General features: G+C 41.0%; 1 protein-coding gene across 2 annotated transcripts in view; it reads right to left on the bottom strand.

Moving 5' to 3' along the window:
* The window catches only part of kif26ba (kinesin family member 26Ba), a 100,281-nt gene that overhangs the window by 40,688 nt on the left and 41,739 nt on the right, over nt 1-17,854 (bottom strand). For both annotated transcript variants that reach the window (XM_085267510.1, XM_085267515.1), the window contains exons 4-5: nt 14,118-14,299; nt 5,568-5,772 (exon numbers count right to left, since the gene is read on the bottom strand). In XM_085267510.1, coding sequence (XP_085123636.1) covers nt 5,568-5,772; nt 14,118-14,299 — 387 coding nt within the window. The remainder of the gene's footprint in view (nt 1-5,567; nt 5,773-14,117; nt 14,300-17,854) is intronic.

Below are 17,854 nucleotides of genomic sequence, written 5' to 3'. Positions count from 1 at the left end.
TGCTTACTCATGACATAGACGAACACAGTTTGTGGCCTGTGGGGAATCGTGGCTGCTATTAAAAATTGATTAGCTGTCGGACTATCATTTCACCCCAAGGTCAACTCACAATCTGTGAGTGAGCACATGTGCAAAATGCTGGATACAGAGATTAAAGAGAAGGAAAAAAAATCTCAGTCCTTCATTGTCATTCAGATACAGAGAAGAGTAGATATAAAAGTGGGAATAAGATAAGGCTTTTCCTTCACTAGATAAGAGATGAGACGAAGATGGGTTAGAGACGGGGAAGGAGTAGACAAGTGAAAGCTTCCCATATTAGCCTTTGTAACACTTCTAATAAAATTTCTTATCCTTCTTCAGGTAACTCTATGTAGATCACATATAAAACTGTGAATGAAGTGCAATAGGCAGCTCAAAAGAGGATATGTACCCCTGGGGCAACTGTGACATACTCATGTATTTCTAAGAGTAACAGTACGGCTTTGAATGCTGCTCACGTGGCTAAGGAAACAGACATATGACACACAAGAATATTTTCTCCAGACTCGACTGCAAAAACAAAAAAAAGAAAAGGTCCAATATTTTCAGATTCTTCCCGAAAACTAAAAAGACAGCGAATGCACGCAGTTTAGAAGTGGAGAATTATGATTCCATAATCTAGCAGCGATACAAGCATTAGCTTATCTCAACTGCTAAACGACACTTCTGATGACAGCTGGTGATAAATCCATCATGAAACTCACAGCTTATAAAACTAATTTTGGATAGTCAATTTAAGATGCATAGAAAGTCTTTTTAGTGTAACTTATCTTTCTTAATTATAGATGAAAATCCTTTTTATCCAATCGCTGGAACTCCTCTGCAATTTTTTATCTTTGCTTTTCATCTGACAGCTTCAAAGATGATAATGTTTCAGTCTCTGCTGAATGTCAGTGTACTCTATAGATTGTTTCCTAAGTGATAAAGCATATATAGTTTAATTTCCTACCGATATACATCTCTCCTTGCTGTTAGTGCTCTGAATGGAAAGTTCCCAACAGACTGATTTGATTAAAATGAGATGGAGCTTACCAACATGTACAGAAGCACCGTGTATAGAAACAATATGACATCCCTAGATAGAGCAAGCCGGACCCCTCTCTCTGTCTTTCTTTCTGCAGCACACACGTACTTCTGACCTGCACAGGTTGATTTCCCCTGGCCTTAAATGTGATGTCTCAATCTGTTTGGTGCCATATTAACATCGGGGAGAACACTAACCCCCCATAACACTCACGGGCAGGCCCATGTATTCTGCAGGATGTATCGTATACGTTTCCACCAGGGGCTATGCTGCTTCCTTGACAGCTTTCATTGTACACTATAATCCCATGAATATGTGAGCATGCAAGCCCATGTGTGAGCGTGAATGTGTGCAAATGCCATTTCAGCAGGGAACCAACCCCCACCGCAGGTGACATTTTTACTAGAGAAATGTCACCACAGCCATTTTCTTCCCATATGTTTGCGTGAGCATGTGTGCACGCAAGTGTGTGTGTGTTTGTTAGTGTGTGACTGTATGAATGACTGTATGTTTGATTAGGTCTTGGCAAGCTGCAATTAATTTCAAAGGAGAGGCTTGTTATACTCCAAATATTAGAATATTGCCTTGCTTTTGTACCATTTTCCTTCTTTTTTTATAACCCATTTTTATCCTAAACAAAAAAGCAGATAAGAGAAAAGAGGTTTATCTTTGCAAAAAACACAGAATTGGTTGTTTCATGTGTATGGAAACTAAGATGTAAGTCAAACACTTGTGGTTCAACTTCCATTCATTTTCTTGGTTATGAGAAATTGTTCTCCTCCTCTGTTGCTTTATCCTGAGCTAAGCTAACTCCTATCTCCTGGTGCAAACTTAGTAAGTATACGGTGGACACTGATCTAATAGATTATCAGAGTTGAATCAAAGCAGGTAGTCTGATTGTAGAGCTCCAGGAATAGATACAGGTTTCTAATAGTAATCACTGTTCTTCCAGTGGCATGTTTCTGATGGTAAAGGAGGTCCACAGAAGACTGCTCTGTCTCTATTCCTGTTCACCTTGTACACCTCAGACTTCAGTACAACTCCCCTCCAGGTCATACCACCTACAGAAACACTAACGATTTTGCAGTGGTTGGCTGTATTAGTGATGGGGAGGAATTATCTTCTAGCCAGCATGGCAGTGCTTAATACTGCATTTCATCTCGTGACCACTTAAGGCTGGCTCAAGTGAGTGAATACACATTTAAAATTGTTATTAAATAAATCAAATCAAATAACTGTGGCAGTTTGTGCTTCGGTTTTGATTCGAAATGCTAGCATTTCATTAGTCTGTTGCTTCAGCACTTATTAGAAGGTATCCGAACTTGTGTAATAAACTTGTACAGCCTTCCCATCTAAATATGGCTCCAAAAAAAACAACCCTCAAAAATGTGGAGTGAACAAACCAGTACATCACATGATGATGGCATGTCTATCTGCTGCTGACTGACTCTGTTTGCATCTTCCTGCACTTGTAGTTTGAGTGTAACTTAAGTCCCAAGAGAAAACAATAAACCATGAGATATTTTTAATAGTTTAGAGATATTGCATTAATACCATTATGTTTGTTTGTTCATTTATTTATTTAGCAGCAGTAATCTTGTTGTAAAAAATTGTTCTTGTGAAAGCCCCACTAAACACCTTAAGGAAAGGTATTTCACAACAGAAGAAACCCTACATACTGTATGTGGTAGGGGGCTCATAGTTGGTTTAAATTAGTTGTAATAGAACACAGTTTGTACACATCTATCATGAGGTAAAAGAATATCAAAGTGGGGTGAAATGGCAGAAAATATATTGAGCATATAAAAAAATGTCACAGAGGCTGTGAAGAAGGTTTTGGTGTACGTGCTTTCTGATGTACACTTTGTATGAGGCTTCTGTTCAGGGGTCGATCTTATAATCATTTGTTATGTTTGTGACTATGGCTGTAAATATGTGAGCATGAATCCATCTCCTTGACAACTGAGAAGACATCTGCCATCTCCATATGGAGAGAAACAGAGAGAAAGATTCAAAGGAGGGACAAAGTAGAAAACAGAGAACACAAAATAATCAGTTAGAAGAATTAAAAATTATATATTTAGATATTTTTATATTTTTATCTTTAAAGTTTAGAGAAAGCTTCTTTTTAATTATTGGTGTTTCCCATCTTTTATTTGATACCAAAGACGAGAAATGAGAATACCACAGTACTGAGAGTTTTTGAATTTTAGACTGTAGGAAAGGGTTCGAGTTCTCAGTATTTTATGGTTTTTCTGACTAAATGGGTGTAAGTAGTATCCTGCATTAATTTCGCAAAGTAAAATTTTATTGCCTCATTATAAATGTAATGGAACTGACTTGAGACACTGGGCTTGGGTCTCATCTGGTATTTGATATGAATGTCACACAGAGTTAAAATGACACGATGGCAGAGTGCCCAAATGGTTTCAGCCCATGGCACATTATTGAAGGTCCCTGGTTTGGTAAAGGCATTTATAACCCTCCTTTCTGTCTTCCTACACCTGCATCATCCTACAAATTATGTCACACATGCACAAATGTATAACAGATTAATAAACAGATAAGACCTGGTAGAAAAAATATGCACATCCAGTTGTGCTGCACACCGATTTTATGCTTGTGTCTGGTGAGCGCACACTCAAAAGCACAATGGGACAAGTGGGGTCTCTTTCTTTCTCTGCGTGTGGTAATGGACACTGCTGCTTGATGTCTGATTTTGTCCTCCATAGTCATTCATTTTCTAGCAGGAAGGACACACACATACACGCCTCTCACTCAAACTGTGGAGGAGGGGGCACTAAAAACTCATTACATGGACGATCAATATTGCACACACTTGAGAACCGAGTGTGTGTTTGCCCCCTCTACTGCATCCACAATGCACACATGTGCGCACACACATACACATACCATGCTGGCAACAATGACAGATGACTTTTGTCAGCCTGATATGTGTTACCGTGGTAACCGGTAGGTTACATTTTGGTATGTTACAGCAGAGGAGACACACACACGCATGCCAGTAGACACATTTAGATAAATGAGGCAAGGTCACGATAAAATACAGCAGCTTAATATTTGATCAAATTTGAATACTTTGAGGACTGAACTAGCTCTTAAAACCAGATCGTTTTACAGTTGCCAACACAAATGTCAATGCAACTAAACATGAAAAAAAAAGAAAATTAATACTTACAAATACCTCCCCTGGGATCTCTGACCCTTTTTTTGTTTTGGGCAATCAGATCACAAGTGGGAAGCACTAAATACAAGTGTAAACAATCTGCAAAATGGACTGTGATGTGATCGCTTAAACCACTTGCCAAGGTGGTCGGGGACACATTCACTGCATATCTTTTGTAATGTAATCACTAATAGGTCCCGATGCATCCCCAATAAAGATATAACAAGTAAATGCTGTTAGTGTAGGTGGGCTGGTATTATTATTATTACAGTTCATTAAGCATTTTGTTGTCTCTGCTCTTCCTCACTTGACTGTTGAGAGATGGATGTTATGACTGTGCACAATACCCTGGGACCTTCTAGTGAATGTGACCTAAAAGAAACTGCATTTAGGCATGAAGACAATCTCCTGAAGCTCAAGCCGAGCATCAGATTGGGGAAGAAAAGGTCATTTAAGTGGCTTTGATCATAGTTGTTGGTGCCAGATGGGCTGCTCTCAGTGCTTCATGATCTGCTAACCTACTGGAAACGGCCCCCCACACAATCATCTGTAGAGTTTACAGACAGAGTGGTACAAGACAGTAGTGACAGAAACCACGGTATGCAGAAAAGCATCATTTAACTATAACACACTGAACCTTCAAGCACATGGGCTACAGAAGACCACAACCGCTGCCATTCCTGTCAGATAAGAACAGAAAACTTAGGCTACAATGTGCACAGGCCCAGCAAATTCAGACAATAGGACAGAAAAATTTTGCTTGGTCCGATGAGTCTCAATTTCAGCTGCAACGTTTAGATGGTCTGGTCAGAATTTGGTGTAAAATGGTAAATGGCCTGTATTTGTATAGTGCTTTACTAGTCCCTAAGGACCCCAAAGCGCTTTACACATTCAATCATCCACACATTCACACACAGGTGATGGCAAGCTACATGTAGCCACAGCCACCCTGGGGCGCACTGACAGAGGCGAGGCTGCCGAACACTGGCGCCACCGGGCCCTCTGACCACCACCAGTAGGCAACGGGTGAAGTGTCTTGGCCAAGGACACAACGACCGAGACTGTTCAAGCCGGGGCTCGAACCGGCAACCTTCTGATTACAAGACGAACTCCCAACTCTTAAGCCACAATCGTAAACTACATGCTTGATTCAAATCTTCTATCAAGAGCTCAGGTAGTGGTTTGGGGAATATTTCCTTGGCACACTCTATACCCTGTAGTACCAACTAAGCGTCATTCAAACACTACACGCTATCTGAGTGTTGTTGCTGACCATTTCCTTCCCTTTATGACCACACTACATTCTTTTACTGTTACCTTTCCAAGTCCAGGAGTATCTTTGATCTTGTTTGCTGCACGGAGGAGACAAGGTGGAGCTGGGGGAGGAGCCATCAACAGGGTGGAGCTAAAATTGGTGGGAAATAGGGGTGGGTCACATGATGGCGATGATGTCACTGTAGCTGTGAGCGCAGCCGTCTTCTGCTTCTTCTTTTTGGACGCTAAGCTCAACTTCTGAGCAGCTCTGAGAGAGAGAAAAGCAGAGAACAAAAGGAAGAAAGAGAAGGAGAGACAGCAGTCAACCTGTCACATTATTATGCTTAAACTACACTGTGACAAAGTCAAAACAAACAGCAAATATTTTCAGGAGATGGATGGTGAAAGGAGAGGAGGGATGGGGGCACGCATGCATGCACATACAGTGTGACTCTGCACACATCCTGATCCAAAGTAAAACAAATATGCAAAACCCAACCGATATCCTTCAGCTCATGCACACACAAAGTCATGAACACATGTACACACAAGCATATTCACATTGCTGTTTACATATGTAGCAGCATCTGGATGGGGAGTGGTTCATTTCCCTTCTTGCTACACAATTCCCTGCGGCATTCAGCTCAAAAGAAGCCACCAGAAATTATATTTATATATACTCTATCTCCTCTCCTCTTTCCTCTCGTTTGTAGCTTTAACTTCTAAACTTCTAAATCTCACTTTCACTCTCTTTCTCCTCTACTTCTGCTCTTGCTCTCATTTTTCTACCTGTCTGCTTCTTTCAGAACAATTGTTTCTCGTCTGAAACTTTTCTAACACTCCTCTCATGCTTCATTTCCTAGCAGAAATACCTCATATACATATATAACAGTCTGGATTTCTATATGAAGCACAGCAACTTTCACTCGTTTTTTCGTCTTTGTCAAGACAGTCGCGTCAAATCAAGTCAAATTGTTTATCTGAATAAATTTAGCTTGAAAATATACGTTTGCTGATTTATAATGAATGTAATTACGTCATTATTAACAACTGATGAGCACCAATCTCTGTCAAATAACTGTTTCTACTTGGTCAGAGTCCTGTGCAAAAGACCTGTTCTACATATTCATATTTCCTAATGCAGATGTATATTTAGTATATTTTTCTAAAGCCAAAGAGCTTCAATATAACCTGGGCTGAGCTTAAAGGCAGAAGAGAGGTTATGTGAGAGTCATTTTGAGAGAAAACTGAGCAAGTCTCCAAGCAAAAATGTGCTCGAGTGATTTACGTGATCTACATTTGGATTAGTAAAGAAAGAAATTCTTGAGTTTGAGCTTTTGCTTCTTTAACTTCAATTCAACAAGCCACAACTGAAACTGGCAGATTACCTAACAGCATTAATAATGTGATACAAATTAAAGACCTCCAAAGGGCCACAGGCAGAGATTTCTGCTCAGTTTTTATTCAATCTATCTTCATATATATTTCCAAGATAATAAAAAGAGAGAAAAAGAGAATGAGAGACCTTGCACTCTGGCACGCTCTCTGTCAAAGAGCCATATTCTCACACCATTGGCTTTCAATTAACTGCGGCAGGTTACAGAAATGAGAGCAAGGGGGAGAGTCAGCGAAAAGAGAGAGACTGAGAGAGAGAGGAGAGATTCGGTGACCCGTAGAACGATGAAGCATTTCACCATTTGACTAACTCCCTGGAGATTTGGGTGGGAAGCTGTGTGTCTGTGTTCCTGACTTTGAATATGTGTGTGAATGCATACTGTTTGCAATAAACCTCCATGAGAAGACTCCTAATTGGTTTTACACTGTGTGAAAGTTAAGCTTACATACTACAGCAAATGCAATCATAAATAATTACAGGTTTTCTCATGATATCAATATAACAGTGTACTGCCCGTGTAAAATGCAGAAGATTACATAAAATGATTTACTGTGTGATAAAAGTAATAATGGACTCAAAACTGTGGATCCATTCTGTTTATATGGTGGCATAAAATGATTTTTTGGGGGGAAAACTATCTTGTAATTTTCACAGGAAAACAACTGTAAGAAGAAGCTGGATGAGTTGCAGGATGCGACACGACAATGATGGATTTATGCATGGTTACTCTGCTGCCTACTTGTAACACACAGTGCTCGCAGATGAACTTTTTTTTTCTTCTTCTGTGCCTAAATGCTCATTTGTGAAAGGGCTGCTTCTTGGACAAAGGATTTATTCTTAATTCTTTTCTTTTTTTTGACTGTTTTTATAATGCATCCCTTAAATCCTCCAGCCACATCAGTTTCAAAATGCACACATGCATCTATTGACATGTTTGTATCAGTGCTATTACCCTCTTATTATATCCTCTCACCCTGACTAGTTTAATCTGTGGCACAACTGAAGCATGGTGGACACGCCACCTAACTGGTGCCATTTAATGACAAGTGGCCTGGGATTTGTCTAAGTGGATCTATTTCGATCTAACCCTAAAGTGAAGGGCACTTGTTTTCCATCCATCAGCTGTTACATCCCTTCATCCTCTTTTCCATTACCTTAATTCCTCCACTCTTCTCCGGCTTTCGCTTCCCTCCTATTACTTCAATCCCGCTCGCTCTAAACCATTCCCTATACCTTACCCTTTATTTTATTCCTCTCTCATTATTTTTTATCCTTCATGCTTTGCTGTCTTATTCTCTGCCCTCTATATAGCCACCCATCCATCCCACCATCCATTCAGCCTTCCTCACATGTATTGATTCTCTCAGCCACCCATGCCTCTCATCCTCTAGGTCCCTTGTTAAAAAGCAGCACAGGTCACAAACAGCCCAGCTAATAACATGCTGCTGCTTTTGCTTTTTTCACCCCCTTCCTTTCACACAACTACAAAAACTTTCAATTGAAATGCACACACAGCTGATTTATGGCTGCTGTCCCTCTGACTGTGTTGTTGGTTGAGTGGCTAATTACATTCTTTTTAGCAGGCTGTCAGTAGAAGACGATACAGGGAGAGACAGAGAGCGATGGCGAAAGTGTGAGAGCACTGGCTAAGAGGGACAGGAGACTGGCTTTACCGACGTTATCTATTGACACGTACATGCAATCCACGACTGACACACTCCTTGCTCTCAATTAAGACATTGCCATATAATCTGCAGTGTATTATCACTTCTTTTTGCACATCTTTTTCTTCTTCTTCTTTTGACTGCTCCCTTTTTGGGTTGCCACAGATGACTCTCCTCTTCTATATCAGCCTATCATTGTCCTCTGTCACACCAACCCTCTGTGGCTTTTCCACTTGTCCTTCTGCCTGGCAGCTCCATGTTCAACATTGTTTCCCCATTATAGCCACCATCCCTCCTCTGCACATGTCCAAACCATCTCAGCCTTGCCTCTCACCACCTGAGCTCTCCCTCTGATATACTCACTCCTAATCGTGTCCATACTGGTCACTGCCAATAAAAACCTTAACATTTTCAGCTCAGCCACCTCCAGCTTGGCCTCCTGTTTTTTTTATTAGTGCCTCCATCTCCAAATTATACATCAAAGCAGGTCTCAGTACCATCTTGTAAACCTTCCCTTTCACCCTTGCTGCTATCGTTCTGTCACAAATCACCCTAACACTCGCTCCACCCACTCTACCCTGCATGCACTGTCTGTTGCTTTAGATGACTAACCCAGGCGACTGTATTAGCACGCAAGGCTGCATTATAAAATATCAATACACATTGTGTTCAAGTCAAGACATGAAGACAAGTCAAGTCAGTTCATTTGTATAGGTCAATGGAAAGATGATGAATGAATTTATGATGTCTGCTGCTCTTCTGTATTGTGTCTCCTAACCAAGCAACCAAAGCCTCCTTTGTTAAAATGCCCACCTTCAGCTATGAAATGAAGAATATGTAGCTTCTGCTACACAGAAAAAAATGCATTTTACATAAAGGTCTATAGAGGTTTCCAAGGTCATACACTGCTTATTAGTTCATTAGCTCATCAAGTCTTTGTTTGCCTGAAGGACATATAAAGAGTTTTAGCACTACGCCTCGTTTCAGTGTGTTAATAATATGGTGTGTTAAATCACTGTTTGCAAGCTGTCGGGCCTTAAACGGAAGGAATGAAAGGCAAGAATGTGGGCTAGTGACGACACTTTAGAGCAAATAGGCCTCTTCCTCCATATGTCAAAATAAAAGTTTAAAACACACACGAGCAAAACAGAAACCATAAAATGTGGTCCCAAAGTGAGACAGCTGATATGTTAATTTGTTTACCACTATACTCATATTTTAATCATCAATCTACCATTGTGATGTCTAATTGGTCCCCAGTTATCATTTGATGGAGCACTTCTTTTTAAAGAATACAGAAGAGAGATAGTGAGATGTAAATGAGACAGCCCCCCCCCAGTCTCACTGCTATCCTCCATCCAAAATAACAACGCCCTACCAATTCACCAATTCACCTGGGACCTATTCATTTAATCGGCTACCTCCAGCACACACACACACAGCCAGCCAAAATCCCCAAAGATCCAATCCCCGGAGCATGCAGTAAAAAATTCCTTCACTGATAGAAACTCCCTTCCCCCAGTGACTAAGAGCATGCACACACCACCGCATGTCTCTATCCTCTGGCCCAGCAACCCTCTGGGGACAATGCAGCACAGGGAAGATGTAGTGCTACTGCGTGAGTGTGACATATTCACAGACAGATTGCTACTAATGAAAGATATTACTCACATGCACATTAGCAAAGGTAAAGGAATGTAGAATGTCACTGTATGTCAATGTAGAAACTGAGAAACTGTTAATAAAACGGGGAGAACAGGAGAGTTGTGAAAGAACAATAGGAGAGGAAGGAAGGGGATAGAGGAAGAAGAGAGCAATTAAGGGAGAGAAAAAAGAGAGGCGACAGAAAGAGGAGCCTGAAGGAAGATAGGGGATCAGGTGAGTGGAGATATAGCGGACACAGGGATTTTGCCATGTGCAGACAGTGAGCAAGGGGGAAATTGTGTGCGTGTATACCTGTGTGTGCGTGTCTGTGTGTCTGATAAGAGTGTCTGTATGCAGTTCACATCTGAGAGTAAAGACCAAGATAGGCAAAGGATTTACCACCACTGCATGGCTGCATCCACTGAAGGTAAACACACACAGAGTCAAAAATCAGAGGTGACACCAGGTGAGCACATTGGTATTTCTCTGCCAATTAAACCGAATTCCTTCACAGACACAAAATACACAAATAAAACAGACCCACTGACACTGACATCTACAAACACATCCCGGCAAACCATTAAACAAACTGGATTCTTTCACTTACAAGGTTCACGCTCATAAATTGACCAAAGACAGCTGGCTTTATGTTTGTAATGTCAACCAGATGTGCGTGGGTTTGTGTAATATGGCCTTGATACTCGGCAGTTCATGGGGTCAAAGAAGGGAGCGCGTGCATGTGTTTGGGTGTCTTCCAGTACAATTTACGACCGGTTGCTAGTGCTTTGAAAGATAGACAGCATTATGTCTGCACCACTGATGCCCGACACTTATATATCAAACACAGGCACACACATTTCATTATCTGCAGATTTAGAGGGGAGAAGACGCGTGCGAGGGAGTGAGAAGGAAAACCATCAGTATCATTTAAAATGTGATTTAAGGCAGCTCATTAGATACGACATGTCAGCAATGCTTCAGACACTGTGACACACTCATGGTGCGGTGTCACCCATGAATAATTTACTCGTTCATTTTGAGCTTGCCATGTTTTTTCATCAATAATTTACCCATATTACCCGTGTCTTATTTATGTTGTGCTGCTCTGCATTTCTCCAGATTTGATTACACAGTTCATCGAAGACTGATGACTGGATCGTTGATAGACACACAACCCAACCAAGAGATAAGTGAGTACTCTTTTGTGCATTATACTGTATAATAGTATTCCATTTTTTCATCACCTTTATCTTACAATGAGATTATTTCTCAGCCCATTATTTTAATTCCTCCTGCTTCATTGAACCAATTGAGAATAAAGAGGCGACGTCCTGAATGAGGGGATTTCTGGACCTTTAAACTCAGAACAAACTAAACTAAATGATGAGACTTGCATAAATGAACTAATGAGTTTGCCATTTCTGTGCAACAATAAATCTACTACTCTACAAAATGCCACTGAATCCCAAGAAAGTGATGGTTGTGCGATTAAATGAGATCGGTAGTGCTGTGAGTAGGGCTGCCACAAACAATTATTTTGATAGTCGACTAGTCACCGATTATTTTTGCGATTAGTCGACTAATGAGATCATGCATCCATTGGAAGTAAAACGTACAGCTTATTGCACCAGCATGCATCTGCTCTTATATAAATATCATTAGCTTACAGCTTGAAGTGTTTACGGTATGTGCTAACTAAAAATAAAGACAAGATGATAGTTTATTAAAGTTTAATGAAATCTGCAGATTGTTTCGTTGGAGTTTAATAAACTCAGTCTCGTTTGCTCCTTGCTATCTAAAATATAACAGGACACCGGAGTATATTCTCGAGCATCTCACACTTCTGATAATCAGTTGTCTGCTTGACGTTTATTCAGCTGTGTAAAAACTATAACTTTATTTCTCAGCCAAACCGATTTACTCAGGAATAAATAAAATACAAAAAAAAGCCAAACAATAACATTTCTACGTTATCTAAGTGACTCATATATCGTGTTTAACCTGAGTAGCGAAAGACAGCGGTGGCTTTGAAAACGATTTGCAGGGAGTCCGGTGTTCTCACGGGCTCTAGTGAGCCTTGAACCCCGGCTAACTATCAAGCTAGTGGGTAACAGATGTCTCCGAAAACGTCGGAGCGCTTTTGAAAATGTGGTGTCTTGATAAACTGAGCAGATATTTGAGGTTTACACAGCTACATTATCGCATGAAAATATGTTAAACTTTATTTTGTGACCCAAAAAGAATAATAAGAGTAATATTAAAACTAACTAGCCATTGTTGGCAACTGGCTACAAGACCTGGGGCTTCCATACAGCACCTGCATGTGGATCAATAGCTTCCTCTCGGGCCGTAGACAGAGAGTCAGAGTTGGCCATCACACATCCTCAGCCCTGAGTCTCAGCACTGGCTCACCCCAGGGCTGTGTGCTCAGTCCACTGCTCTACTCTCTCTACACACACGACTGCACTCCTCGCCACCACAGCAACATCTTTGTGAAATTTGCAGATGACACCACAGTGGTGGGGCTCATTTCCAAGGGAGACGAGTCTACGTACAGAGACGAGGTGGAGCAGCTGACGTCATGGTGTAAGGCCAATAACCTCCTCCTCAACACTTCAAAAACCAAAGAACTCATAATAGACTTCAGAAGGAAAAAGGCAGAGATCCAACCACTATTCATAAATGGGGACTGTGTAGAAAGGGTGGCAAGCTTCCGCTTCCTGGGAGTCAATATAGAGGAGAACCTTTCCTGGAGTGTGAACACCTCCGAGCTGCTGAAAAAGGCCCAACAGAGACTGTACTTCCTGAGAATTCTCAGGAGGAATAACATCACACAGAGACTGCTGGTGTCCTTCTACAGAGCCACCATTGAGAGTGTTCTAACTTACTGCATATGCATCTGGTACACTAGCTGCACAGGGGCTCAGAGGAAAGCACTCCAAGGGATCATTAACACCGCCCAAAAGATCACTGGCTGCCCTCTCCCCACACTGGAAGTTCTACACAACGCCCACTGTTTTAAAAAAGCCCAAAACATCATAAAAGACACCTCACATCCTGGCCACTCCCTGTTCGAACTGTTGCCCTCAGGCAGACGGTACAGGGCAATCAGAGCAAGGACTAATAGACTCAAACACAGCTGTTATCCAACTGCAATAACACATCTGAATACTACAAAAAAATGTCCATCACGCCACTCTTGTGTTAATCTATGCACGGTCTGAAGCATGTGTGTGGGAATGTATGTGAATGTTTTACTGTTATATCTTATTAGTATTTTAAGTATTCTATCTATTTTATTTATTGAATTTTATTGTTTTATTTATATTTTGATATTGCTAGGGATGATGCAATGATCGGGGACCATTCTTAATTTCGTTGTTCTCATGACAATGACAATAAAGTTTCTGATTCTGATTCTGAACTGCGCTGGGCCACACTATGAATTGTGGGACACAGCTTCTTCTTCTTCGGGGTTTAACGGCATCTGGCATCCTTGTACATGCAGTGCTGCCATCTTCTGTTTCAGTCCGTTATTACACTCTTAAATACTACTACTTATTCATGCGTCTTTTGGGATCTTACAAAGCTTCAAACGACGCGTCGACTATTAAATCAGTCGTCGACGATTTTGATAGTCGACGTAATCGTGACTAGTCGACTAATCGTGGCAGCCCTAGCTGTGAGTATGCAGATTCCCTGGCTTTCCGTGCTTTAGTCAAATTTAAATACAAAAGAACAAACGCAGCAGATGTTCAGATATATTTACAGCTCTGGAGAGAAATTCAATACTGCACCTGATCACGTTTAATTACAATGCCTGCTTGTTGGAATGATTCGTGGAGTGTATGGATCAGATGAGAGAGGTGATCTTCTTGGCTTTCACTCAGTGCGTAAAGTGAATCTTACCTGGCAAAGAAAGAGGCAGCGGCGGAGGTGGCAGTCGCTGCTGTGGTGGTTGCAGCTGGAGTGTGAGAGGGAGAGTTTGTATGTGATGATGAATTTGTGTGTGAGGGCGAGTGTGTGTTGTAGCGGTTCAGGGCAGCTTCGGTAATTCCCTCTCTGGAGACTTCTGAGATCATCTGGGAGATCTGATGAGAGAGAAAGACTTTTTTACTATAATTGACAAAACCAACAAGAGTTAAATAATAAATAAAAATACTAATTAATTAACAATATCCACAGGGCCTGGAGACTTAGACACTGTTGATGGGAACTTCACATTTCATTACATGATAAATTATGCAGTAGGAATGAGACAATTTCCAATTTTTGGGAGGCACTGCTCCGAGGCTGGTATTAACGTGTTGCTGTCACACACAGAAATTATGACTTTAGTGGAGACTGGACAAAATTTCATAGAGATTTGGAAAGATTGTGTGCAATTAACAACATTAGTGTTAACAGTGAGCGCTAACAATAATTTTCACAGCAGTGGCTGAAATGTGAAAATGTAAAAACCCATCAAAGACACAGTGAAAGAGAACAAGAACAGACGACTGAAGGAAAATCAGAAACAAAGACTGGCAGCAGAGTCAGTATTTGCTGCTCGCTTCTCCCACCCAGTCAGACGTGATAAGACTTTGTCTCATGAATACTTTGATTGTGCTAACTTTGTGCATGTACTTCATGACAAACAAACTGCACACACACACACACACACACACACACACACACACACTCACACACACACACACATGACTGCTATTTATCTCTACCCTTGTCTTTTCCAGATGGTCAGATATGAGAACACAGTCTGGTTTTCCCCACCCATTTTGTTTCCTGTTGAAGGATAACTTATTGCATGCCCCTATGTGTGTGTGTGTGTGTGTGTGTGTGTGTGTGTGTGTGTGTGTGTGTGTGTACAGAAAACCTCTCTAGTGATCAAAGTGAACCAGCAGCAGAATGTTGTCTGCATCCTAAACAGACATAAACAAAGAAACAAAGACACTCTCTCCTTGGTTTCTTTCTTTCAACCTCATGTATACTTTTGTCAGATCGACCCTTCCTTCTTCTCCTCGCTATTCCCTGTTTTTATTAATAATCTTAACATATCTAGCTGCATTCTCTCTGCAGGGTTGTTGTGCCATCATAAGCTATATCCATATTTGTGATTTATTATTAGATCAACGCTCGTACCATTTGCCTTTTATTAGACAGAAGAAAGACAGCGTGGATAAAAAGGGAAAGCCCTTTGTACTCATAATGCTCTAAATAAATTACATTTGCTTTCTTGACTGAGTTACTGTTTTTATCAAGTGCACAAGACAAACTTGATGTAATGTGTAAGATACAGAATCTGAAATGAAAATACACTTATTGAGGTGGAATGGTTGCTAAAATAGTTACTTTAGCACTCCTCTTGGAGTGGCAGTAAGGCTTTTTACTTCTGATAACTACAAAAAATACATTTACATAGCTAACCTGCCATATCTAATCAGTTAGATATATTAGATATCTAATGTTTTGTTTCAGGGTTCACATGGTATCTGTGGAAACTTTTCAAGCTACCTTACAGCAGTACAGTTCTGCACTGAGTGTTGTCATGTCCATCACAAAAAATTGATGTACCGTAATTGTCGGGCTATAAGCCGCTACTTTTTGCACAAGTTTTGAACCCTGCGGCTTTTAGTCAGGTGCGGCTTTTCTATGGATTTTCCATGATTTTTGTCATATCGTAAGACGATTTGTTTTGTTTGTTCCGCTGTTGTACGGCACTACGTTGCCTGGCGGAAGGATCGGGGTTCAAGAGTGGTATGTTAGTCACATGTCCGTCCGCCAGGCAACGTAGTGCCGTACGAAGTAGCGCGAAAAACAAACTTCAAAGTAGCGCTACGCATTCAGCGGGAGGCGTGGATGACGAGCGGCGATAAACTTGCGAAAAGCAAGTTATGCCCAACTCCACCGGTGGATTCTGACAGCGTGGAAAAGTGCGAAAACATCCACGATCACCAACGGATTTTGAAGGGCTGGACTGCTGCATGATGGAGAGGAGGACACCGCCACGGCCCTTCTGAGGGTGTTCGACTCTGACACTGACAACGAGGATTTCTTTGGTTTTGAAAGTGATAACGAAGGAGAGAAGCGGAGAGTGGATGACGAAGCCATCCTGAGCCTGTTTGTATCCGACATTGGAGAAGAGGACTTTGGTGGTTTTAGAGCGCAGGAAGAAGAGAAAGATGGTGAATGACTGACTTTTCTTCTTGTTAAAGCCGTGTCACTGCACCTGAGCCTAAAAGGTAGTCCGAATCTATTTTTCTGGTGTGCTGTAGGTTACTGTTATGTACTACATGTGCAAATATGTACCCATAACTTGTTTTTCAAAATATTAATAAAAGGGGTGTGTCTCCAAACAGCCATCTCTTTCCTGACAATTCCTTTTGTGCATATTCTCTTACATATGATAAGTCAACATTGAAACACCTGCGGCTTTTAGTCAGGTGCGGCTAATGTATGTACAAAACAGGGTTTTCCCCTGATTTTAGCTTGTGCGGCTAATATTCAGGTGCGCTTTGTAGTCCGGGAAATACGGTAGTTTCTTGAGACAAAAAATAAGTCTCTCTTTATTTCTCTCTTTCTCTCTCTCTCACTCTCTCTCACACACACACACACACACACACACACACACACACACACACACGTTAAGAAGAACTGATATAGCACAATTAACTGATTTGAATGTGAGTTTGTTACAGCTGCATGTACTCTATGCCGTATGTGTTTATGGGTTTGTGCATGCATGCGTGTGTTAAAGCAAATCATTCATGACACAGATATGGATTATTGATTATAGTTCTTTATGTGCTGCCTACATCAAGACAGCAAAGCACCTAAATCATGACCACACACTCCAATAAAGGAATTATAGCTTTTGTGTGTGTTAATGGAAGTCCCTTTGAATATGTCTATATGTGCTCTTGCCATGCGTGTCTCTGCATATGTGTGTACCTGTGCGCTTAAATCAGCTCCAACGTGTTTATATTTATTGCTGAGGGCTGCTGGGGTCCAAGCTCACCACCTGCTGCCTTGATAAATTACCTATTGTAAATGAGATGCCTCTATAGTTTATATACCACACACCTTTGTACATTTACAGCTGCTTCAAAAGCTCTGACCTGGCTTGGTGCTCCTGCATTATTAAACGAGCTGCGAACATATGAAATGAAGGTCCAGCGAGCTACAGGACTACCTGCGCTTTTGTACTGGCTACTCATAAATTCTGATGAATAAAATAAGGAAAACTACTAACACAATGTAAAAAAAAAAACCCACTGTCCCACACAATGTTATTATGCAAACTAGGTGGTTTAATAATGTATAGCTTTGAGTGCTGGTGCTGCAGTTCAGACCACCAAGGCTGGACAGACATAGAGACACCAGTTTATAGCCTACAGTCACTGCATATGATTTAAGAGTCCACAGCTATGATACTGGCTCAGGGAGAGTCTACTGAGAGTGTGCAATATGTTTAGTGGTGCTATGATCTAAAAGCCTAAATCATGGAAACATGTTGACAATGGCAGTGCTAATGTGTAGCAGGTTAATGTTAATGTTAGTGTGGGTAAACACAAGTATAGCTGAGACTGATAAAAATGTCCCTTTTGAACTTACCCAATCTCACCTCTCACCAAATGTGGTGTGTCTTT

This window comes from Mchenga conophoros, linkage group LG1 (genome assembly GCF_057382185.1).
Source record: "Mchenga conophoros isolate Kocher_MC1m ecotype Shallow Benthic linkage group LG1, M_conophoros_male_GT1.1, whole genome shotgun sequence".
In the NCBI taxonomy this organism is placed as follows: domain Eukaryota; kingdom Metazoa; phylum Chordata; class Actinopteri; order Cichliformes; family Cichlidae; genus Mchenga; species Mchenga conophoros.
This window is presented reverse-complemented; position numbering and strand designations above follow the sequence as displayed.